Source organism: Coturnix japonica, chromosome Z (genome assembly GCF_054131305.1).
Source record: "Coturnix japonica strain WE chromosome Z, WE-NBRP24, whole genome shotgun sequence".
Taxonomy (NCBI): Eukaryota; Metazoa; Chordata; class Aves; order Galliformes; family Phasianidae; genus Coturnix; species Coturnix japonica.
The window spans coordinates 61956138-61983131 of NC_140702.1; the positions used below are offsets into that span (position 1 = coordinate 61956138).

At 41.7% G+C, this 26994-nt stretch overlaps 1 protein-coding gene and 1 long non-coding RNA gene across 2 annotated transcripts; one reads left to right on the plus strand and one right to left on the minus strand.

Moving 5' to 3' along the window:
• Positions 1-7915: 7915 nt before the first annotated feature.
• On the plus strand, positions 7916-14398 carry LOC107305883 (uncharacterized). The gene is made up of 2 exons (XR_001551914.3): positions 7916-8054; positions 13642-14398. It is a non-coding gene; the product is annotated as an uncharacterized LOC107305883 (long non-coding RNA).
• Positions 14399-16418: 2020 nt separating this feature from the next.
• Positions 16419-25892, minus strand: F2RL1 (F2R like trypsin receptor 1). The gene is made up of 2 exons (XM_015848640.3): positions 25789-25892; positions 16419-18970 (listed from the first exon to the last, which is right to left on the minus strand). The coding sequence occupies exons 1-2, from the start codon at positions 25859-25861 to the stop codon at positions 17865-17867; spliced, it is 1179 nt and encodes a 392-aa protein (XP_015704126.2). The 5' UTR covers positions 25862-25892; the 3' UTR covers positions 16419-17864.
• Positions 25893-26994: the final 1102 nt, after the last annotated feature.

Sequence of the window (26994 nt, forward strand, 5' to 3'; positions counted from 1 at the left end):
GTGTTGAACATGAGATGCATAGTTGTGTCACCACCCACCACTCCCTTCTCCTCCTCATAAAAAATGAACTACCTTTTTCTCTGTGAGTGATCACACATTACTACATTGTGGAAGCAATGTTTGATTGCACAGGAATGTATTGTTACCTGGAAAATTGCCTAGAAAGCCTTAACTAACCCTAAATGAAATTAGGAAGTCGTATTCTGGTCACACAATACTTTCTTCCTCTCAGGCCTCTGAAGCAGATGTATCTACTATGATATTTATCAGTCAAGCCATTTATTACTTTAATGCCACCTGTCTACACTGAGGAAAGATATCAAAATAGTGTAGAATGCCACACAGTCAGACCCAGCTCTGCCTCATACAGCAGCAGGGCACCCAGTTAGAAAGCCAGAGCACACCTCTCCCTGCTGTAACCAGAGAACATGCACATTGCTCCAGCTGTTTGTGCTAGCTCACGTTACCATATGTCACCTTCCGAGCAAAGCTAAGATAGCAATACTCCTTGTGATAAATCCACTGATGGATAAGAGGAACCCACCCACCTCAGACATGCTGTTTCTGACCAACTGAATCATACTTGTATCAACATCCAGCAGCTTTTGCCCTAATTCATTTCAATGTCCAGTTCTTTCCACAAGGTTTTTGCAGATAGGTACAGCTTGTGCTGCAGGGTGTGGTGTAGGTGCATACTGGCTGTGTCACAGGACTGAGGCCATGTCACCCAGCAGGTTGTAGTAGATGACTAGGAAAATTCCTGACCCCCTTCACACTCTCCAGCGTGTGTGGTTCTCCTAAACTGCCACTACCTGTAAGGTGCTTCAGGTCTGACACATGCATGGGCACATGGGAACAAGAAGAGTTTGCTAACTGCTGCTAATGTGAAACAGGAAAGCTGATGGAGATGTATCAGTTAATGAAGATGCTTTGAAAAGGCCCCAGGTGCAATAATACATTTTCTGCTTCATGATGATTTCAACAGCACAGCTGATACCCTCCCCTGTTGAGCGCTCAGAAACATGTTGGATACATACAGAACCTTGAGCAACTCCCTCTGTATGTCTTCATTGCTTTGTTATCACAGGAAATCACAGAATCACAGAATTGCAGGGGTTGGAAGGGACCTCGAGGGTCCCTTTGCACACTAGTCTCAGGCTAAACATTCAGCAGCTATTAAATTTGGGAACAATCTACTAGAGGCAGTGAGCTCTTCCAAGCAGTGAAGGACCCAGCCCATGTTACTGCACACTTGCACATATGCTTGGCCATGTCATGATGCGTGGGTGGCCACAGAAGTGGAGCTTCCACGGCTCTTCCATACTCACTGTTGTCTGTAAGCTGTGAGATCAAACAGGCCAGTTTTGAGACAAAAGACAAATCAACTCTCCTTCCTTATCTGCAGTGCATTGAGACCAGACTGGGTCTAGTATTTCTGGGTTTAGTTGATATGAATTCAACATATATGTATTTAAAAAAAAAAAAAAAAGAAAAGAAAAGAAAAAGAGAAGAAAAAAGAGGTAAATAAAGTTTTCTTACAGTTTGTGTTCAAACCAATGAGAAAAACTTATTTTGGTCTGGGACTGCCCCCTCGTGTTTTGCAGAAGAACTGCTACTTTCAGATCTCTAGCAATGATTCTAACCTCTGGGCCCTGAGCTGCTCCAGAGCACCTAGAAGTGATTCACTGCTGTACTCCTACAGCAAGCTCCGCATAAGGGTCTGCATTATAAACCACAATCTAAATAAGAAGGGGCTCCTGCAGGATGGAGAAGGGGACATGCTAAAGGATATGCAATACCCAGAGACATGCTGACAGTAAATATACTGTCAGAATAGATAAAGAGGAGCCCAGTCTCAAAAGCAGAATGCTGGAAACATTAATATAAGTAATGTACTGGGGAAAAGTAAAGGGAAGTCATAGCTCACATCTGCTGATGTTCCCTTGAAGAAACTATGAATGGCTGACCTCTCCCCTTACTTGTTCACAGAAAGAAAGAAGCCACGGTATAAAAGGAAAAGTCCCATACAGATACGTGACTAACTGAAATATAGGATATCAGGAATAAATTATTGATCTCTATGGGTAAACTGAAATTGCCAGTGGAATTCTACAGGAATCTGCGCTAATCAAAACATTTATCAGTGATCTGTGAAAAGGCATGAATAATGAAAAGATAAAGGTTTTTTACTGACATAAAAATGTACACACAGAGCAAGTGAAAATGTTGACCCAGTAATAGACTGAAAATAAACAGGTTTGGGAAAGAAAAAGAAAACAGAACAAGTAAACTGAATAAGTGCAAAAGGGCTGACTTCATCGATACAGTGGTGGTCCCAGCATCCTCATCTTTCAAACAGCACAGCAAGGTTGGAAGAGGTAAGGAGAAGAGAAGATCAGAAGCAGTTTTTATGTTAGAAACAGATAATTACAGAAGGCATCTGTGGAAGGACATAACTGAGCGAGTATATTCATGTAGATGAGAGTAGCATGGGAAAGATGAGCAAGAAGTAATTGGTCATGGTGTTTTCCAATATAAAAACAAGGAGAAAAAAAAATGAAAAGAAACTAGCTCAAAACAACTAAATAATACTTACAATCTGCGAAACCGCTTGATTTGACAAATGCATGGAAAATATTTACTGTTAACTTATAAAAGCTTGTGTCATCAAAACATCTTCAAAATGCAAATCACTGGACATGTGATGAGTGTTCTGGGCAAGTATTACCCTTGTCACATGCTAATCTGTTTCCCTGGGTAGCAGCATCTGACACCACTTCTAGCAGGTTACAGGGCTAGTAATAGCTTTTGTCTAATGCTAAAGGCCAGTTAAAATTAGGTTAAAACATCTGTCCAAAGAATAATGTGGAACAAGCACTTATTCTGATAGTGTCTGCTTTCCTGGAGGACTGTATCATTTTGATGGCTGTCTCTGTAGTTTTGCAGCAGGGAGAACATTCATTAAAAAGTTCAGAGCAGACACAACAGCCATTTCCAGGCTCTGTCGGCAGGAAGCACATGTGGTCCTTCCTGAATGGCCTCATTTCTCATATAGCTACAGGTGCTTTGAGGGGTCTGGTCCAGAAGAGTAGATTTTGGATGGCACTAAGAATGAAACTGGACTCGCAATACAGGAGCAATGCAAGTACTAACAGAAGCCAGGCAGACTGTTAAAAAACAACAACTGATGTAGAGTAAGAGCCAGAGGCAGGTGTTTGGGAGGAACAATTGGTTAGATTTTCTTTAAAAGACAAGGAAATTAGGTGGTTGTTCCATGTTTAATGAACACCATAAATAATGGCCCAGAGATATGTTGCATAGAATCATAGAATACAAGGTTGGAGAGGACCTACAAGATCATCTAGTCCAACCATCTTCCCTTTACCATACCTACATAAAAACCACTAAATCATATCTCTTAGCTCCCTATCCATTATTAGTGCATGCATGTGTGAACCACAAACAACAGAAATGCCAGTAGGAACTGAGGAAGCCAAGGGGCATCACTATCTCTTCACATCTTAGAGTGTACCTAGGATTTAGGGCTGTGCGTTTCACTTCCATTTGGACAAAAATAAGCACCACTGTGATATGATTTAGCAGAGGGTTGTTAGAGTAAGCGTACTGTGGTTAGGTTGTGGTTGGACCTGATGATCTTTAAGATCTTTTTCAACCTGTATGATTCTATGATTCTAAGCAACAGCCAGCTCACGCTGTCCTGCTGTTGTGCCTCCATCTCTCATCTGGCAGAGCATAGCAGAAACCCCCAGCCTCGCCAGCTCTGCCAGTGCCTCCTCTGAGCCCCAGGCCAGCAGCTGGATTCCTCTATTGAGTCACACAACACCATAACCCTGCGGGCTGCATGTCGGCTTCCTGACCCACACCCCCACCGTGCTTCAGCTGCCTCATCAGGGCTCACTCTACAGATTATGAGTCATACATACCCCATGATCTTGCTCTAGACTTTCCAGTCCACTATATTAATTGCACATGAGCAGTCTGAATGGACTAACTTTCAGCAAACACTTTTAATGCATAAAACCAACGATTAAACAAACACTGGAGGAGAAGAGGTAGACACAAGTGACTGTGGAACTACTACTCAACCGAACAAATCACAACCAAAAAAACATCATTAAAATCTGGAAATAAACTGGAATGAAATCACTGAAATGGATTACAACTGGTGAGTTAAAGTTAGGACAGAGAGAAGTCCCACAGAACAATTAACTGCTTTGTCTTAGTGCCACTAAAAGTAGTTATTGTATCTGCTGTGGAAAACAGCAGTTGTGCATAAATCCACTTTGAAATTTACTGCTCTGCTGACTTCTGAAAGGATGAGTAATGTTTTATTGCTCTTACGCTGTACTTTCCAAGTACCCCTGTGACAAAGCCTTGAAAGAGATGGTGTCACATTCACAGAACTTCCTTCCCATCTCCTCCCTGCCGCACTGAATAACATTCCATCTTTGATTGGTGGGTCCTCTTTTTACTTCAAAGGGACACGCATCACAGTTTAAGTTCTTATGAGACACAGAACACTGCGGAAGTTACATTCAAAGTCTCTTATTTGTGTGAGCTTTCTATATTCATTACCCAGAAGAGTTTAATAACAGATCATACCTTGTGAGAAGCACATATCTCAGTGACATGGATTTATTCATAATCAGAACGATATGAATATCTGTTATTTGCTTTTCCAAATATTTGGGCAAATACCTTAAGATATGAAAAGGAGAATGTCACTGGCATGCATACTCTGTAGCATTTTTTTAATTTAAGCTTTTATTTTCTTTGCAAATATTTTTTCTACATTTTCCCCAGTGATTACATTCAAAATCAGGCTTTATATTTATTTAAAGTCTTTTCCATCAGAATTCCTTTGGCATTGCTTAAGAGTTCTTTAAATATTCATCATCCCTCTGGTATTTCCAGAGGTTGGAGGACAATCTGACACAAAGGTCAAGACTGCTATTAAATTAGATTTCATGTGTACTTTTGTCGATACAAAGTGATAATAGGTAATAGGTAATAGTCTCATGTGGGTTGGAAGGGACCTTAGAGATCATCGAGTCCAACCCCCAGGATTTGAGCCTGTGTAGCGGAGCGGCACTTCTACCACTTGCACCACAGGGGGGATTCGAACACCCTGCCATCCATAGACTAAAAACTGGTAGCAAAATGACCATCCTTCCTTGCTCTCATCCGGATCTCAGCAGATCTAAATGACTGGCAGGCTCCTGGGGCAAAAGCACATCCTAACGCATTCTTCCATTGTGCTGAACTAGGTGTTCAAGTATGTTCCCTTTTAATGCAAATATTCTCATTTCCAGATAGCAAGAAGCAATATTGAACACATGGGTTTCCTACTTAGTGGAGTCACAATACTGTGCACTGAGTATGATGCAGAAGTGTGGCAGAAAGCTGTATTGTATTAGCAGTGATTACAGCTGTAGGTGAATAGTGCTCTAATTGAGGTACCTTTATCGATTTCATGCATATGTTCCATCTTCCAGTGGTCACTGAAACAGGAAGTATAACAGATATTGATGTGTTTTATTCTAGTAGCCATCAAAGGAAAATTTTGCATTCATACAGCAAATGAACAAGGACTTCCAATAACCAGAATTACAGATGTTTCTGGCCCACTGAAATCTCCTAAATAATAGCATGGCATAGCATCTAGATTTTCTTATCAGAGTCTGAGTCCAGGCATTCCTCATTCTTGTTTGCTATCAAGAGAAATTTGAATTAAAATAAAAAGCTGATACTGTCATCATCTCATTTGATGATGCAGGGCCCCCCTTACTGAACAGGTCCAGCACTCCCAGCAGTTCCTGACTCACCTGACAAGATGAGTTGCAGCTCTAAAGCTGCATCCCGGCCTGAGCGCTGTCCTTGAGACCAAACAGTAACAAACTTGTAGTACCTTACAGGAATATTACAATTCTGTACTGAGAAAAATAGAAGACTGTAAAAAATACACAAAAGGGACCCTGAAATTGTTCAGAGAGGGGAAAAGATTTCATTTTTTTTCTTAATACATTATTTCTTGTTTAACTCCATTCTCATCTTGTGAAGAAACCTGAGTTACTGCCCTCATAGAATTGTATAATCACATTATCAGAGAGCCACAGAATCATAGGATCATAGCACACCTTAGGCTGGAAGTGAACTTAAGGTTCACACATTTCCAGTCACTGCCATTGGCAGTATTGCCACCCACCAGATCACTGAAGTACTTAGTATCATCTGAAGTACTTAGGCCAGAACAGTGGGCTTTGAACCAGAGATGACCTCTAGATGGATCTCACAACACTGTATTATATATCATCAGTAGTGAATCATTAGTGAAAAATGTATGATCACTAGCAAAATACATATCTTGGACAAAACATCTCTTTAACAAGAGATGTAGCTTAGATAAAAGGATATGAGAATGTAATAATCTTTCCTTGCTTAGAAGCATAGTGTCAAGACCTACTAGTACACAAACTTTATTGGTTCCTCCTTTAACCCTGGCCAGGCTTGAGGGAGAATGAAACCAGATGTTCCTGCCTAATTGTCACATAAACTTGTTTATTCAACAATATAAAAGCTGGCCTCTCTTTTAGCGAAAGCTGGAGACTTCACATAAGAGTGGATGCACTGTGTAGGACCTCCCAGCTGTTGGGAAGGGCTCTCCAAATCCTCATTGTAGTCAGGGATCCCCAGCAACTGCAGATCTGGATGACTGCAAAGTATTAGGGCAATTGATGATACATCTTTCTTAATCACTGACTCTATCCTCATGTGGTAACGGTTAGGTGCATTGTCTTGTTCCATTTCATTCTTGCTGCATCATTTCACTTATATTTTCTCATTGTTTAAATTTAAGTAAAGATAAGCACACTTCTTTAACTTGGTGTCTGTGATGTTTGTGCTGACCCCATCCATGGCAATACACCATCCAAACTGGCCTTGAATGCTTCCAGGATTGGGGCATCCATTGTGTCTCTGGGGAACCTGTTCCAATGCCTCATTACCATGTGTGTATCCTAGCATCTAATCTGAATTTCCCTCTATTAGTTTAAGACTGTTATCCCTATCACTATCTATCTATGTAAGAAGTCAGTCACCCTCCAGTTTATAAGCTTCCTTTTAGCAATGAAAGGCCACAATGAGGTCCCCCTGGAACCTTCACTTCTCGAGGCTGAAAAATGTAACCAATTCCTTATCCACTAAATAGTCCAGTCTTCAGATCCTATCTTTCCAATTTAGGGATTGCAGTTATTTGTAGCTACAGTGCCCATGGTAAACATGCATTAAGTTTTCAGACAGGCATTTGAAGGTAAAGCAACATTTCCATGCTAGCAGTCTTCACATGGGCACAGAAACTGTGCAAATAAAGAAAAAATCATCTATCGCACATAATAAACTTCTGCATATTGTACTAGTTCAGAAAGCTGAGGATTACAGCTGGTAAACAACAATATTTTTTACTCAGATAAGATTACACTAGAACAATTCAGCTTAACAGTGTTTTAGATCAAAGAATGGGGAGAATGGAAAATGCTATGAGAATATCCTACTTCAAAAAGTACCCTTCAGGAGCCCTGTATCTCTTCTTAGCAGTCTGCTTTCCCAGTTTCAAGCTTAGTGGGGGTATTTAATAACAGCTGATAATTCCTTCTCTAGCATCTGATTGGTGTATTTTGAAGTGGTGACTGCAAAACTATCTGCACATCAGAGGGAAAGCTGGGTTAAATCTTTCATAGTTGTTCATATTAAAGAAAATATGCAGTATCAGCTAGACACGGAAGAGGGAGCATTTAATCATGGTATTGTTTATTTTGTTTTGTTTTGTTTTTGCTGTTTTTGGTCAAACATGTTTCTATATTTAAAGTTCTTTTCTCTTGAGATTCATCTGACGAACAGCATCCTCAGCCAGCTCCTAAATATCACCAGTGTCATCTTGGGCATACAGCTTGACTAATACAGTGGATGTATCTCTGACTGCTGTCTGAGAAGCCATGATCCCACATCATTTTCGCCCTTCTTCTGCAGATATTTTGGTGAGTATGATTTCCATATCATAAGTCTTCCACTGATAGGAATTTAATATGCAAAAGTGAGGGTGCATGTTTTAACCCCAAAAGTCCACATTTGAATGTGATATAAAATCACTTGCATCCAACATGCTATGAACTTGTGTCTTGTCCATAATATTTTAGACTGAAGCACATTATTCAGTTCATCAGCTCACAGAAAAAAAGATGGATTTGCCTGACTGGGGATTCAAGACAAAATGTCAGGAGGTCAGGCATGTCAAGCTGTAAGTGTACGCTGGTCCTAAGCCACTGCCAGCCACATGCCAGAGGGCATTAGAGCATGATGTTCTCTTCCCAGCCCACACTCTTCTGAGTCATCTATTGCTTCTTTTGTTTTCTTCCTATTCCTCTCATTTCTGCCTTTTGTAAATGTGTGACATAAGGAGACTCCTCTGGAAAACTCCCTTTACACATTGTATCTTTTATTTATTTTTGTTTTAGTTATATAAGCTAATGATTTCCTCCTTTTTTCTTCTCTTTTTTTTTTTTTTTTAAGCATGCCAGCCACTTCAAAGAGAACATACCCTTTGCTTTCTTATGTTAGTTTTTTAGGTGCTCCAAAATGCACACCCAGGCCTATTACATATTTTCTCTTCTTCCCTGCATCCCACAGTGCCATTAAGCGATAGGGCAGTCACCCTCACAGACCATCATCCAGAATCAGCACACGCCCTATTGCTAAAACACAGCACTAGAAGTACTTACTGCCCTAGATTCAGACCCAGCGTAGACAAAATCTGAATGCTGTTGCATTCAGCAATACTTCCATGCACTGCTTTCTTCTTCTGCGTGGTCAAAGACCTGACAAGCACCCTAACTTGGAGTAAATCAAATGACCTGTACAAAAGGTTTATCTCAGACATGCAGACCACACAATTCCCAGCATTTTGCTTCTTCCAGGTGAGGCAAAAAGCACAAGTGCAGTCATGGAAACAAAGGCAGCTGCTAACTGCAATAGGCAGTCATCCTTACATGTGCTAGCTCATGCTTGTTCTCAGTCAGAGCATTTGTTACTTGATGGATGCAATATTTGACCAAATGCCATCAGTCATGGACAGCAATTCCCATAGAGCTGTCTGGTTTCATGCATCTGTCTCAGGGCTGGAGGTAACCAGCTGCCAGAGCTGAAAGTAGTTACCCTACTACATCATTTCTCTTAACACCTTAATGCAGATCAGTTGCGTACAGACTTTTGTTCTCCTCCCACACTAGGTTCTCTTGCTTCATTATACAGGTGCTCACTAATGCTCATCACTGCATATTATTAATAACTTCAAACAAATGAATGAAGTTTAGTCCATATGAAAAGCATGTTACCAGCAAACTGCTGGTAAAGCACTCCAAACATTTAACATAACTTTTGCCGTGGACGTGTCCTTCACAACCAGAGTAAAAATCCCATGGAGACCAGATGGAATAAATTTTACCTGCAAAGGTGCTGCCTCTGGGTTACAGTCCCCTTAGGGTTCTTGCTATCATGGTTCATCAGGTTTTTTTCACATGGATTGTCTGCTGGAGTCTGCTGTGGCAAAACATAGTACCCAGGTGATGGTTAAACACCTTCACACTACATCCAACAGCTGGCAGCATACGTGACAGGAAAGCACCTTCCACAGAGAGGAACATTTCTAAATCCTTCTCCACAAACTGTCCTCAATTGACTCATTCCCCAGTCCTTATCTGTGCTTGGGACTGCCTTGCCGAGTTTTCTAAGTTTTGTATATGCCATCCTTTCAAATATTCCATGATCCCTCTGGATGGCATCCTTTCCGTCTAGTATGTCAATCACACCACACAGCTTGGTGTCCTCAGAAAACCTAAAGAGTGCACTCAATCCTACCGTCCACTTTACCAACAATGTCATTAAATAATATCAGTCCCAGTACTGACTGTCCTGTTTGCAGCTGGGATAGAGTTAATTTTCTTCCTGGTATGGAAGAAAAAGTTGGTATGGTGCTGAATCTTGGATTTAGAATGAGAATAATATTGGTTACACACCATTGTTTTAGTTGTTGCTGAGCAGTGCTTACACAAAGCCAAGGATATTTCAGCTTCTTGTGTATCCCTGTCAGAGAGGAGGCTGCGGTTGCACAGAGCTGGAAGGGGACACAGCCAGGATGAGTGAACAAAAGGAAGGGTGGATAACAGGAAATTCTATACCATTTGATTCCATGCTCAGCAGTAAACCTGGGGGGAGTTGGTTGGCAGTGGGAAGCTGCTGCTTAGGCATCAGTCAGTGGGTGTTGAGCAGCTGCATTGATTGCATCACAAGTTTTACATATTATTTTATCTTCATTATAATTATTATGATTCCCATTCTTTTCTACCTTATTAAACTTAATTATGTCAACCCAAATTTTAATTTCTTTTTCTAATTATCTCCACCAACTCACTGAGAGTGAGTGAGCAAACAGCTGTGTGGTGCTGAGCTGTCTTACGGTTAAACCACAACACCAAGCCCTGAGGGACATCATCCATCACTCGTCTCCACCATGACATTGAACCATTGACTGCAACTCTTTGAGCATGGTCATCCAAATAATTCCTTATCCACTGAATGCTCCATCCATCACATCCATGTCTCTTCAGTTTAGAAACAAAGATTTTGTGTGGGACAGTATCAAAGGACAGTTGCAGGTGGTTTGCAGGCTCTAGCACTGCTACAATCCTATCTACCTCCATGTACATACAGGACCAAGTACACCTTTCCTCCTTCACCCGGTCACCACAGAATGAGGCTAACAGGGAGGCTGTCTGTAGCCACACTTAAATGATTGTGAAGTTTGTGTTATACTGACTGGCACTGGAACGTTAGTCCTCATAGATCCAAGCATTTCTGCAGGGCACTCAGTGCACCCTTCACAATCGCTAGTATTTTTTCCATTATCCAATGTATCTCCACCTCCTTTGGCCTAGATAACAGTGAGCTGACTACATAGTCATCCTGTTATACCGGTCCTGCCAGAAAACAGTGCTTGGAAAATAATTGTCTCTAAGTCTACAGAGTTATCGATACTGAGAAAAATGACAGTGCTTGATTCCCAAGAGAGCTTCACATTTAGCAATGTATTGCATGTCTACGGTCAATATAAAATGAATGTTAAAATTGCTGGACCCAGATGGTATTCAACAAGGATTACTGTGAAAACTCAGGAATAAAATAACTGAAATCATAGCAGTAGCACATTACCTCCTGCAGAAATTGCACTTCTAGAAACCAATGTCTTAATCTATAATTAAAAGAAAGTTCTGTAGGGTCCAAGAGAGCATGGTCCTATAAGCCAGATATCTATACTTATGTCGATACTTAGCCAATTAGTGGAAGTTATAGCCAGAGCCATTACTGAGGAACATTTGCACCTTTTGAGGAAAAGCCACTATAGTTTTTGTAAAAAGAAGTCAGGGTTTAACAGCTTTTTGGAGTTCTTGGAAGAGGAAGGACACACATGAAGGCTAGAACACACACTACCTGGATTTCCAAGACAGGACACAAAGGTCAGCAGGAAAATGTTTGTTGTTCACAACAAAGGGAGCTTACCAGTGGAGTGCTGGACCAGTTCTGCACATTCATAACTGGTCTGAAAAGGTTTAAGCAGTGAGGAATAAAAGTTTGATGAAGATACAAAGTCAGTCAAGGCAATAAGGTCTTCTGCAGACCACAAAGGCTTACAGAAGAACTTTGCAACACTGAGCAATGAATTGACAGGTGAACTGAGTATAAATAACTGTAAAGTGAGCTGCAAAAAGAAAAAAAACAGCTTGCTTTATACAATTATGGGTGAAAAACTATGATCACTCTGGAGTGCCATACTGAATTACAAGCAGTTTCATGAAAATATAAACCCAGTGCAGATTAAAAAACATAACTATAATTGAAGAATTAAATGTTGGGAAGTATTGGGAAAATAACTGGGAGTAAAACAGCACTCATCACTCTACCATCTGTGGCTTGGATATTCTATGTTGCTGAGGGACAGAGTAGAGAAAGAAATGGAAGTATTACCTGTTGAATTGTGTCTGGAGTAACTGAGTGGGCCAGGAAGCCTCAGCCTGGAAAGTAGTTGAGAAGGGGAATGTGATACTGGCCTACAAAATTGCAGCAGGCATGGACAAGGTGATCACAGATTTGTTCACACACTCTTCTTCTTTAAGAACTGAGTGCCATTAAGGCACTGATTCGAAGCAAGCAAGAAGAGTTTGATTTTAGCCACAAAACAACTCACTGATGTTTCTAGCAGACCATCCATAACAGACTTTAGGGAACCCTCATCCTTTGGTAGCTGGATTTTGTGAGGGTGCTTGTCTCATTTTTTATTCTGAGGCCCATAGCACAACACCTTCATGATGCTGAAATGTGAGAAACTTCCCCAGCCCTGCTGTTCTGCTGTCTGCTGGCACAGTTAAATGTCTCCGGGCATAGTGAGCAGGTGGTGGGGCCTGGGTCTGTGCCACCAAAGCCATTCCTATCTTCTTACTGCAGCTCCTCTACTTCAACTTGCTTTGCAGACCCACAGTGTGAACTGGTGCTGACACTGAAAGACAGAAGCTGCTTCTCTTCCTCATGCTAAGCCAATCCCTCAGCAACCAGACAAATGCTGTTACATGACAAAATAAACCTTTGCCTCACTCTCTACTCCAGGTTTAACTTTAACTGATTACTTTTCACTGAACCAATCCATTGCAAGGTCACACATGCCGGTAACAGAATGAAAGAATGGTGTGATCCAGCAGCCAGGGCAGAGCAAACTCTTCGTTACAGCCTATTAGCAGCAACACATGCTTGAGCCGTTTGTGTAACCATGACAATGTGCACATAAATTACACTGATTTTGAGTTAGTTGACACTTGTTTTTGTGGCATCCAAGCCTTCTCTCAGCCATAGGCGGGGAGGGTTTTCTTCTACCTTTTGGTGTTCAAATTGCCAAGTTAGCACTGTAACTGCTCAAAAGTCATTTGCTGAAGGTGACTGCCTTCATTCCAACTGGTCCTGTTTGAGTGTACAGTTCCAGAAAGAGCTTAATAGCCAGTTTCACCCTCCTGGGCTAACAGTTTTTGCCCCATCTCTGTCTGGCTGCACAGGAACTCAGCTGTCAATTCAAGTGTCTTTAAGTCAGCTAAGCACTACATTTCAGTAGTGCTAGTTTTCTGCTGTATCCACCCTCTAACCTTTCCTATTCAGCTGCGTAATAGCAATGCCATAGAAAGGAGGGGAAGAGGAACAGGACTGTGGCAAGCCAACTTAAAATGCTCTTCCAGGATACCAGGTGGCATACAGCACTCTAACCATAGGCACATTTTCTTCAAACTTGCAGCCACTTTTATTATCCTTTGCACCACAGATAGCCTGGCCTACCTGCCAATTAATGGGAGCAAAATTAACCCTTCTTAAATTCAGGATGGGGGCTTCCATTGCAGCTATAGATGGGAAAATCTTTTTAAAAAACAATGCTACTACTTTACTAAAAGCTTGCCACTATTTGTCATTGTTTTAGCAGAAATAAAACAAGAGAACAAACTAATTCTTATAAAGGTTCCTCTTCTGTATCTGCAGATTAGTTTGCTCTTCTTCATACATGGGTCAAGGCACAGGAAGAAACAGACGGGATTATTTACCTTGAAGATAAAGATCTTAAAAACTGTTGGACATTTGATGAAGTTCTCAGAATCTGTTCTTTTCTTCTTCTCCTAACCCTGCAATAGTTTGATACTGAGGAAGATGACTCCCACCTGCATTAGAAAATAGAATGAATCCCAGCACCCCAAAACAAGCCCCCCAGATTATATCAGTAAAACAGCAAAGGCAAATAAAAAATGGAGATTAATAATCTATACTGAAAAAAGAAACATGACTGAAGATATCTTTTCAGTGCTCAGTGAGAGCAACAACTGAAACATCAAGGTGTCATCACCAAAAATCCTGAACACAGCAACATATGAGCCTCTATGAAAATAATTTACTATATTTCAGCCAAACCCTAAGCATCATGCCAGACATAATGAAGAAAATCAACACTGTCCCAGCAGAAACCAGGACACCATTTTCAGCGGTCCCTGAGAAGTGTACCTGCTTCAGTGTCGCCTCATCCTTGAATCACAGTCTATCATCCATGTTGTGTACCTACCCTGTCTACAATGTAGACAGTCACGGATGCTTTGAAGTCTACCTGTTCTAGTGTACACAACAATTACTAACAGGCCACAGCTTTCCCAGAAGTATACTTTCTGTGGTGTGGACTTGTCCATATTCACAGTTGTTTTGAGGTATAAGTACAAACAAACAAACAAATAAAAATATTAATTTTAAAAAACCTGCTCTGGTGCAGCTTTTTTCATTCACAAGAGATCCTTCAGAGGTCCTTTCAGACACTGATGTGTCACAGTCCTATCCATGACCACAGACACTTCAGGGTATACTAGCATGGCATAATCCAGAGACTTGGATGCTGCAAGATGTACCTGCTGAGACACAGACTTCACCATGGCCACAGACACTCTGATGAATACTCACTCTGGAGTGGCCTTATCTGTAGCCACAGATGCTTCAAGGTGTACGTGCTCCCATGTGGGCTCATCCACAGGTCAGTCTCATTGACTTGAGTTCAGCTTGGTCTCAACCTGACCAGTACATCAGCACGGGGATAGAACTGAGACCATGATTATCTGCCAGCCCAGGGACATGACTGTTATCACAACACCTCCAGGCAAAGCAAAGCAAGATGATAAGGATTAGAATAAGGAAGAAAAAAAAAAAAAAAAAAAAGCAGCCTCTAATAAGCACTAGACTCTAATATATCTAATATATTGTAAGGCAAGCAAGCCCAGTAACAACCACAGCCTACCAGTTAGCAGTGAAACAGCTTTAATATCTTTAAATTTGGTCTGGCACACTCCACAGTCTAATTGTATCTGTGAACATCTCTAACCCTTTGTTTCCCATGCTGGGCACCAAAAGGACTACTGTAGATTAACCTTGAAGGCATCTCCGCACCGCAAAGTTGCTTACTCACTCTTCCCAGTGGGATGGGGAAGGCAATCAGGAAATAAGAGTTTGCAGACTTGTGGGCTGAGAGAAAACAGTTCACTAGGTAAAGCAAAAGCTGTACACACTAGCAAAGCAAAACAAGGAACTCATTTGCTGCTTCCCATTGGCACAGTTGTTCAGCCACTTCCAGGAGAGCACAGCTCATTAGATATGAAGGTTGTTTGGTGGGAAGACAAACAGTATCATTCCAAACATTCTCCCTTTCTCCTCCTTTCTCTCTGCACTTGCTGCTGAGTATGGCACTCCAAGCTACAAGGGATGTTCATCCCTTTGGTCAGTTTGGGTCAGCTGTCCTGGCTGTGTCCCCTCCAGCAAGGCAGCATGAGAAAAATCTTTGGCTCTGTGTGAGCAGTGCTTACTGAGGACATCAGTGTGCCAACACTAAAAATCACAAACACACCATCATACGAGCCTCTAGAAAGAAAATTTAGTGTACCTTAGCCAAAATCATGACAAACATACAGCCTTTAACCCTTGGACTCCTGGCAGAACTCAGGTAGTGTTCAGAGCTCAGGCACCACTCCAATCATATGAACTGGATGCCCTTCGAGTTACTCATTACTGCACATAAAGCAGGAAGCACATTAGGCTATTCAGAAGCAGAAAAAAAAAAAAAACAGACATTCTCAAACTCCATTTATTGTGTGCAGAATAAGGGAAGAATTTAGATGTTAAATCTTTACAGTAAGGTATGTCCTTGAGCAGTTATCTTCTGTTAAGGATGCTACATTACATCTTCAGTTCAATAATAAAAAAGCAATTATTTCAATACTTGCTCTTCATGTTTCCTGGTAGAAACACAGCTTTCATGCCTAAAAAGCACTTGTGTTCTGTGCAACCTAAAGAGCTGTACTCTGCTCTTAAGACATCCATTAAAATGACTTGCTGCTTTATTTAGGACTACTGGGATACCATATAACCATAATTCCACTTTTGTATTAAGTATCTGGCTAGAATTAGTAGACAAGATTGCAGCAAACAAAAAGGAGGGCTTTTTAGTCCTTAAAAGGAGTGGTCAAACACATTAAACAAACTTCTTAGATTTTACTATGTGTGGAAGAAAACTACTGAATCTACAGCTGCTTAGGAGAGATGTTCATTGACTTCAGTAACAATTACAAGTTTATCACAACAGAGTGAAAGTTCTAACGAGCAAATCTTTATATAGGGTGAGGCATGAGCTCATCAGAAAAGCAGGTGGAGAATGTGGAAACCAGTGAATAAAACAAGGGACTGAACTGACGAGAACAAAAGCAGGTAATCACAAGAGAACAACAACAAAAGAGTTCATAACACAGTATTTATTACAGGAATACTTGCAGCCTTTAAACTGTACAAAACTGTTTCAATTCTTGCAACAGTTGAAGATCCCCAAAAGGCTGGCTATTTCCCATCTATTTATCAGTTGTTCCAGAGTGTTGTTCGGACTGACAGCTTCTCTGTTTGCTTATCTGTTTGTAGGGATCTGGCTCCATCTAAGTCTCAGATAGTTCACTTAGGCATCAGTGCAATGTACAGCCTGGTGAGACTTAGAAGGGCCAGAAGATGTGAGAAAATGTGTTTTAATCCTACCACCAGCTGTAATAACAGCAGCTTTTCAGATTGTTAAGTAAATTCATTTCCATATTCCTCAGTGGTAACAAATATTATGGATGGGGGAGAAGGATTTAAGGTATTTTAGAAATCCAATAATGTTGAAGTCCAGTATCTTTATTAACGTGTTTTATCTCTCATAGTTTTCCCTGAGTTCTAAACCCATCTGGTTTAGTTATCTGAAGGAAATGGAGGTATGTTCCAATGAAATGCATCAACAGGTAATCCTACTTGACAAATTCTTATGTTACAGCTGTAGCTGTCAGGTTCCTAATTCACTATTCAGAATAATCTCTCTGAAACCAGGCAAGTTGAACTGCTAAGCCATTTGAAGAGTACATAAAAGCATTAAAGAAAGCAGGCAATTCAAATTTGTTACACACAAAAATAATAAAAAAAGAAGTCTTATTTAGATATCTTAAAAAATACAAGGTGTTATATAAAAACATCAATGCTACTAATCAAAATTTTGTTAAATATACCCATTTAAGATCAGGTTTTGGCAAGCACTAAGTAACAGTTTATTATCTCAACTAACATTTTATTTATCCAGTGCTAGCTGATAACAGGTTCAGCTTGCCAGTTTAACACAATAATCTCACCAGGCTTCTACTATGTTAATATTTAAAACTTTTGGAAAACAATGTAAGATTGTATTATACAGCAAATAATAAGCTCTCATGTTTCTGGACGCACAACAATATAGTGAAATAGATTTTCCTTTCCTTCTGTTTAAACAGTATTCAGTGTAAGCATGTACACAGAGCAACACTGGACATAACGAGTTTAACTGTTCATTACAGTTAAAGCCAAACAAAACAGATTTATCTGTTAATTAAATGTACTAGTGGCTCTATAAAACATTTCAGTGACATTTTGCATTTAGAGAACTTCAATATTGAACAAAAATGTCTTCAACCTCAACACACTTTGAGGCCGGCAAAGCATCAGAAATGTCATGATTTTTTTTTTCTTTTTCAGCCTAGTTAGAAGATTTATCTATTTGCTAATTCTGTACAAGATCACCTGTCAGTTCTGACATCTACGCTTCAAATGTGAATAAAAAAACCACAAAGTTAATTCTTCAAACTCTTATACAAAATAACTTTCTCATCACAGTCTTTGTTCTAGGACTGAAGTCAATAGGTTGATTTAGTGGTTCCATTTGAGTTCGAAGAGTAAGAATTAGATTTCTTGGGGTATCTGCCTGATGAGAGAGAGACCTGCATCCTCCGTGTAGTTCGCACACTTTGGCAAAGAAGAGCATTTTTAAGATTGTCTCTGAAGTCTTTTGAAATATAATAGTAAATGAATGGATCAATACAACTGTTCAGAGTGGACAGACACAGCGCAGTTATGTATGACATGTACAGAGAGCTTTGGTTATAGTTTTTGAGTAGCAGATAGTGCACAACAAGTAGCACATTGCTTGGTGTAAAACATATGAGATACATGGACAGGACAGCAATTATGATCTTGATTGCTCTTTTTCGTTTCTTCCCAGTGCTTATATCTGAGATTGAAGCATTCAGAGTCTTAATCATTAGTATGTAAGCAACAGCAGTGATGAGAGCTGGAATTAGGAAGAGTCCAATTGCAAGTGAGAGAAAGTACTTGAACATGTCATGAGCCAAAATATTTTCAGGCAACACATCGTGGCAGGTAGTGATGTTAAGGTCTGAAATATACACTGTCTGATTAACAAGATACAGTGGAATGGTTCCCAACAAAATCAGTATCCAGATAGCAAGGGAGATGCCCAGGGCAATTTCAGACTTCCTTCTTGAGTGCACAATGGGATTCACTACAACCCAATACCTCTGCACACTGAGACATGTCATAAAAAGAATGGAGCAGTACATATTTCCGTAAAAAAATCCAACAAGTACTTTGCAGAGACCTTCCCCAAATAGCCAGTTATTGCCATTTATGTGGTACGCAATCTTCAGTGGGAACCAGACAACAAAAAGAAGGTCTGCCAATGCCAAGTTAACCATATAAATCACAGCAGGATGTTTCTTCTTTGTTCTGAAAAAAAAGACCCAGATGGCCAGAGCATTGCTTGGCAAACCAATGATAAAGACAATGATATAGACAATGGGAAGAAAAACTGTAGTCAGTTTTCCTGTAAGGACTTTTGCTGCAAAATCATCCACTTTGTATGACTCCTCAGAGGCGTTATTAGTATTCGGAACCTTCTGACCAGCAAAACTTCTTCCTTTTGAACTGCTGGTTCTACTTCTCTCTAGAAAAAAGAAATAAAAATTGAGAAATTGCTGTTATTTATTTTTCTCAATTTGTCTTGATGTTTTTTTGAAGTTCTTTAAGATACACTAGGTAGCATGATTTACACTATACAATTAAAGAGGGCCTTATCAATAGAAAAATTAAATGTTTTCTAATGCTTGACAATTTTTCTTCCTTTTAAGTTTATTATCCAAACACCTACATCCTTATTCAAGGATTGTATCAACTACTAGAAAACTTTCCCACATCATCATGTGCTCCTACTAGCTCAACAGTTGAAACAGAAACTGCTTTAAGGATCCCACAGCACTACTGTCCTTTTTCACGATGCTGCCAGATTGCTTAAGCACTGAGATTCACAAAACTCTGCAGCAGGCATCCAACATATATGCAGTACCAGTTTCTTAGATGAGATGGCCTCAAAATTAGGTAGGCAGAAAATAGAGCAAAAAATGATAGAATGGCTTGGGTTGGAAGGGACCCCAAAGATCATATAGTTCCAAACCCTGCTGCTGTGAGCAGGGTTTCTGACTAATAAGGCACTAGACCAAACTGCCCAGGGCCCCATCCAACCTCACCTTGAATGCCTCCAGGAAAGGGACACGCTGTCCTCAGACTAGCTAGAACTGGAACAACTGGAATGCAATTCAGGAAGCTATGTGTGTAGGAATCAAGGAATCAAGGTGTTTGAGTCACCACCCCTGGATCTGTTTAAAAACCATTTGGATCTGGTGCTCAGGGACATGATTTAGTGCAGAGTTGTTAGGGTAGTATGGTTAGGTTATGGTTGGACTTGATGATCTCTAATGTCTTTTCCAACCTGAGTGATTCTATGATTCTGTGTGTAAAATACTTCTGAAGAAAGGTATTATATCATATCCAAAGCTAGATATGAACAGACTAACTTTTTGCCCAACAAGATGCAGAAGGGCCAGACATCTGTAATCTCCTTCCGATTCGCAGATAAGGTAGTTAAGCAGTCTCTACAATTTCCACCCAAATCACTACACTGCTTTATAGAACAGAAAGTTATTACTTCAGGTTTTTCTCTGTATCTTTGTATGCCACATAAACCTGAAAACCATATAGGTAAACCAGACACTGACTGTCTTGTATGACAGCCTTCATATGGCTCAGTCCAGACACTCCCACTGCAACACCTTCCATACCCAATAGAGTCCACTTGCACAGTCTAGTCAAACTGCACTAACAGAAAATGTCAATGCAATAACTCTGTTCCAAAGAGTCAGACAAAAATCCACCATGGCAGACTGAGTGGATGTGAAACATGACTGCTTGTGGTAGAAGTAATTTACCCATATCACAGTTTCTATCAATATCTGTACTGGGGAATAAAAAACCACCACCATCAACAAAAACAGCCCCAACTCCCCCAACCCAAAACAACACAACATTAACAAAATAAATAACAGAAAAAAGCCTACAGGAGTATGAAGAGCTTTCTTAACCAAACTGGTTTGTGTGTAAGAAGCCAACAACAGTGTCTAAGTGTGACTCCTTTTCATTCAGTGATTACTGTTTCTGACATAATTTGAAAATAAAAAATGCTTAACAGCTTAAATTTTCAAGCATAACAATTATCAGATGAGAACCACATAATTACACAAGTATGCATGTTTTCCAGCACAGATTGTCAAAACAGGTGATCAGAAACAGACATATAATGTGTATCAATTCTCGGCTACATAGCTGGTACTTCTATGAGGGTTTTGGTTCTTAGGATGACGGGACTTTCAATGAAATAGGTAACCCACCAGGGAAGGATTGGATTCACCTGCCTAGAAAAGGCATAGCAACCTCTGACAGCAGGATGACCAGAACAGTAAGCCAGGCTTTAAACAGAAAGACTTGTGGGACAAGCTCCAAAATCACAGGATTGCAGGGGCTGGAAGTGACCTCAAGAGATCATAAAGGCCAACTCCTATGCTAAAGTGGGTTCTATGCAGTAGGTTGTACAAGTAGGTGTCCAGATGGGTCTTGAATATCTCAACAGGAGACTCTACAACTTCTCTAATGAACCTGTGCTGGTGCTCCATCACCCTTACCTTGAAGAAACAGGAGACTCTACAACTTCTCTAGGGAACCTGTGCTGGTTCTCCTTCACCCTTACCTTCAAGAAGTTCTTCCACGTGTTAGTACAGAACTTCCTATGTTCAAGATTCCAGGAAGATTCCTCATCTTATCACTGCACACCACTAAGCACAGCTGGGCCTCATCCATTTGCCTCCTACCTCCCTTTAGATGTTTATAAAATGTAAAAATATGTAAAAAATTGCAATGCTCATGCTTTTGCAACCAACTGGGGAATAAACCAGGCCAACTGGAACAGTGATAAATGTTCCTTAGTTGCCTCCCACAGTATGAGCCAAAAGGTCAGCCACCACAAAGGGGCACATAGCTACAGATGTTCCTCTTGTATTCTTTTAGGGAAACATGCATCCTCTACTCCCTCCTCCTCCCTGGAGTGTCTGTATACCAATGCACACAGCACGGGGAGTAAGCAGAAAGACTAGAAATATGTGTGCCTCAGGATCACAGTCCCCCTGTAATCACAAAGATATGGTGGGAGAGCTTGCATGACTGGAATGCTGTAATGAATGGATATGTCCTTTTTAGGAAACATGGGCCTGCAAGGCAAGGTGATGGAGTTGCTCTTTTTGTGAGACAGCAACTGGAATACATCAAGCTCTGCCTAGTGATGAATGAGTGGAGAGCTTATGGATCAGAGTTAAGGGGAAGGTTCACATGGGTACACCGTTGTAGGTGTTTACTACAGACTGTCTGATCAGGAGGGAGCTGATGAGGCCTTCTACAGACAGCCAAAAAGTAGCATCACAATCACAGGTGCTGGCTCCTAGGGGTATTTCAACCATCCTGGTATTTGCTGGAAAAACAACACAGCCAGGCAAACACAGCCTAGGAGGTTCCTGCAGTGAATTAAAAATAACTTTCTGACATAAATGGTGGAGGAGCCAAAGAGAAGCGTGCTGCTGGGCCTTGTTCTTACTGCTTGGGAACGGGAAGGCTGAGGGTAGCCTTGAATGCAGAGACCACAAGACAGTGGGGTTCAGGACTTTACGTGGAAGAAACAAGGCAGAAAGTAGGACTACAACCCTGAACTTCAGTAGAGTCAACATAGTTGAAGTTCAGGGTTGCAGTCCTACTTTCTGCCTTGTTTCTTCCATGTAAACTATGTTGACTCTTCTGAACTAGTCAACTAGTTCAAGGACCTACTTGGATCTCGTGGGTTATAGCACTGGAAGGTAAACAGGCCCAAGAGAGTTGGTAGACATTCAAACACCACTTCTTCCAAGCTTATGATTGCTGCATCCATAAGAGTAAGAAATCAGGCAAAGGTGGCAGGAGTCCTGCATGGATGAGCAAGGAGCTCAGCAAAAATCTCAAGTGGAAGAAGAAAGTCTATGCAATGTGGAAAAGGGGTCTGACCACTTGGGAGGAATATGGGAATGTTGTCAGGGCACAAAAGGATGCACTGAGAAAGGCTCAGGCCAACTTTGAATTAAACCTGGTTAGGGAGGTCAAGAACAACAAGAAAGGCAAATGGAAGATGAGGGAAAATGTGGGGCCACTGCCAGATGTGGTAGGTGCCCTGGTAATGAAGGACTCCAGAAAGGCAGAGTTACTGAGTGCCTTCTTGCTTCAGTCTTTACCACTAAAATTGCCTCTCAGAAATCCCAGAATCCTGAAGAGGCTGGAAAAACAAGGACTTCTCCTTGATTGAGGAGTATCTGGTTGGAGATCATATAGGCAAACCTGATGCACACAAACCCATGGTTCCCAATGGTATATACCCACAAGTGCTTAGGGAACTGGCAAGCCACTCTCTATCATCTATGAAAGGTCATGGAGAACAAGAGCGTGCATGTGAACTGGAGGAAAACCACTGTCCCTCCAGTCTTCAAAAAGGGCAAGAAAGAGGAGTTGAGAAACTACAAGTCAGCCAAGCTCACTTTCATCTCTGGGTCTTAATGGAACAACTTACTCCATATGTAACCTCCAAGCAAGTGGAAGAAAAGGTGATTGTCATGAGCAGTCAACATGGATTCACCAAGGGGGAACCATGCTTGTCCCATCTGGTAGCCATCTATAATGTCATCACAGCCTGGGTAGATGGGGGGAAGAGCAATGCATGTTTTCTACCTTGACTTCAACAAGGCTTTTTACACTGTCTTCTTTCATAACATCCCCATTGGTAAGCTGAGGAGGTGTGGGACAGATGAGTGGGTGGTGGGGTGGACTGAGAAGGATCCAGGCTTGTTTAGCCCAGTTCTCAGTTGGAGAAAAGAATACTCCAAGAAGACCTCATTGTGACCTTCCAGTACTTGAAGGGAGTGTATATACAGGAGGAGGAATGGCTGTGATAAGACAAGGAGGAACAGTTTTACACTAAGAAAGGGGAGATTTAGGTTAGATATCAGGAAGAAGCTTTTTACTCAGAAGGTGCTGACACACTGGAACAAGTTGCCCAGAGAGGTATTGGATGTCCCATCTGTGAAGGAATTCAAGGCTGGGCTGGATGTGGCTCTGGACAGCCTGGTGGTTGGTAACCCTGCTCACAGCAGGGGGGTTGAAACTAGATGATGTTTGAGGTCCTTTTCAAACCAGGCCATTCTATGATTCTATCAGTACAGTCTAGGGTCTGACCTGCTCGAAAGAAGCCCTGTGGAGAAGGACCTGGGAGTCCCAATTGACAACAAGTTGGCCATGAGCTTTGCCACTGATGTTCATAGGCTTGTTTGAAATGTATTATCAAAAATAATCTCCAAAAACCCTATAGCTTTAGTACAACACTGAAGAACAAAAGCAACACAAAGTAGATTGAAGAGCACACGATCCACAATTAGTATTGCAAGAATGATAGAACAAGGACAATAGTTTTATTGTTACTATTTTTTGTTCTGTCTTCAAAGACATGGTCAAATTAAACAGATTATTTCAGACACCAAATTTGACTTTCATGCTCACTTCTTTTGGTTTCGGCTTCAGAATTATACTGCTGTTACCAGGCAGCTTTTATTAGCCCAGCCTGCATGCATAGGGAGACAGTTCTGCATCCTGTTTCCGTTGCTGTTAACACTCCCTCCCAGGGTAACCAATCCTTTGTTAGGTATGTGCATTTTCTACAGTCCTTTCTTATTCCTTCAGTGCTCACTGTTTTCCATAACAATTGCTGTTTTTTTCCAAGCAGAGTTTCACCCAGCCTGACTCAAACACAGAGAATGCAGTTAACTTGCTTATCTGCCCACGGGAAAAGCTTAAGAGCCATCACGGGGACCAACAGATTCCTTCCACACCAAAAGACCATTTCAACACCTTTGCTTTTTGTCCAGAATCATAGAATTACAAAATTTCCCAACTTGGAAGAGACCCACAAGGATCAAAGTCCAGCTCCTGGCTTCACAAAGAACCACACAAAAATGTGACTGCATGCCTGAGAATGTTCGAATGCTTCTTCAGTTACAACCTGCAGCGCACAAAATGAACTACTACGCCTACCCTGCAGATACATAAGTGTTGGTAGCACAGGGTATCTCGTATTGCAGGTCGTGGTGGCAATATCTGCACAGGACTATGGTTATGACTATCCTAGTGCTTGGTTCAGCAGCACAGATTCACTCTAACTCTACAACGCATGAGCCTGCTGGACAACAGCCATGTCTCCTGATTTAGAATCACAGAGCCATTAAGTTTGGGTAAAGAAAACAAAGAACACAGACTACCTTGGGTTGGAAAGGGCCTCAAAGATCATCTAGTTCCAACCCCCCCTGCTTTAGGCAAACCACTAAATCAGGCACTAGATCATGCTGTCCCTGAACCATGTCCTCTGCAGCACATCTCGGCACAGAGGGAATCCTATCACTAGCTCTCTCCCATCTCAACATCAGAAAATCAAGCACCCGTCTGCAGTGCTGAAGCTCACCGCTTTCCCCTGCTAAGTCGCCTCCACAGTCACAGCTCAGATAACGGGGCTACCAGGAGGCAAACCCACGTCACCGACTCTGTGCTCAACCACGAAATTTGCACCTAACACCTCACTGATTTTCACCGCCCAAGGATTTCACGCTGTCTGCCTTCTGTCTGCCAAACTTACAACAGTTCCAGACAGCACAGACAAACACTGAGCCTAAACGTTACCTACACACAGCAAAGCCGAACACAGCATCTGCTGCTATCACGCCCCGGTTCAAACACGCAGCTGATAACCATGTAATAAAAACCTAGTGTCTGCGTGCTGAGAAAGCAGGACCTACCACAAGCCTGACTTCATTATTTACACAGCCCTTACGCATATACTTTTACTACATAAGAAGGCACGGTCGGAATGAATGTAGAACAGTACAGTGCAAAGTGCACACAGAGATACGGCAGTGGGGCAGCAAAATTAAAGCAGCAAAATGTCAACGTCTCTTCCCCCCCCTCCCACCCCCCCCCCCAAATAACACGAATATCCAAAAAAAAAAAAAAAAAAGCGATTTAATCTAACAAAAGTAGGGATTAAAATTAAGGGGGTAAAAGGAAAAAAAAAAAAAAGAAGAAAGAAAAAAACCAAAACGAAAAAAGAAAAACAGAAGCAAAAGTTCGCTGTTCTGTTCGTGTTTTTTTCCTGATACAGCCTCGGGCAAGTTGCTAGCCGCGGCTCAGGTCACCAACAGCTCCCACACCCGGTTATACGAAGCGCAGCACCACGCTGCTCCCAGCTCCCAGCCCCGAGGAAGGGCTGCCCGCAGAGCCCACCCGCTCGCCCCACATCCCGCGGACCCCGCTCCGTCTCACCGGTGGCAGCGGCAGCCGCTATCAGGGCGCTGAGCAGCAGCAGCAGCACGCACAGCCCGCGGCGCACTGCCATCCTCCCTCCGCTCCAGCCGCCGTCCTCTCCCGCACGCCCGACCAGTTTCGCCTGATACCTGAGCTAGGAGGGGTGGAGGGGGCGGAGGGCGCGGCCTGCCCGGCAGCGGGAGGAGCCGCACCTCCAGGGCTGAGCGGGGCAGCAGAGCTATACAATGTCCTGAGTTGAAGAGGTTCTCAAAGATCGTGTTGTTTCAACACCCCCCCCCCAGCCTCTGGTTTGTTCCTGTCTGTGCCTGGTGAAGTGGACGGCCGCGTGTGCGGTGTGGCATCGTCGGGGTATCGTGATGATGGTGCCTGAGCAGGTGCCCACACCTCCCATCACCTTTGTTTTTTCCCTGTGTTCTGCTGACGCTGGTTGCTGATCGGGTTTGTATTAGAAGAAGAGCAACGCCTGTACTGAAGTAACATTTGTATCAGAATAACCCAGCAGTGTGTTCTTTGATCTGCTCTGTACTGGGACATTGGCATGATTCACACTGACCCACGCCTCAGTTGGAACGGACCACAGTGTGTGAGCATGCAAGGGGCTGAGGGGCGTTTTTGGGGCCTTACTGCTCCTGTTGACTCATAAAGTGCTTGTTTGCATTTGCCAGGTTTCAAACTATTCTTCAATGTGTTGTCATATGAAAAACAGGCAGGAATATGTGTAATGGTTGCTTAACCCATTGCATTTACAGGTAACTCAGCACAAGAGGGATGTTTTTGCTGTCGGCCTCATTTAGGCTCAGGGAACACCAGGTTCCTTTCATTTTCACAAATACAGATTTCAGGAGTAATGCAACCAAGTGTAAAGTGATGCTAGCTGTGTTTTCAATTTATAGACACATATTTTTAAGTGTGTGTTTAGACTTGTAAAAATCAAGTGCAAGAGTTATCACATTCAGAAATTAAAACTCTTGCAGCCATAATTCACATCTCTGGATATGGAAGTAGCTTTCTGGTCCCATCAGCAGTGTTCCCTTCCCCTTGGTCAGTGTGCAGCATGCTTAGTGTTCAGCTGGTGATAAGCTTGTTGGTTTCTTCTATTTATTTATTTTTATTTTTACTTTTTAAATGAATGAATATATTATGAATGTGCTCTCATTCTATGCTGCTCTGAAGACAGAATTGTTCTTTTTGTGTACTGTTAAT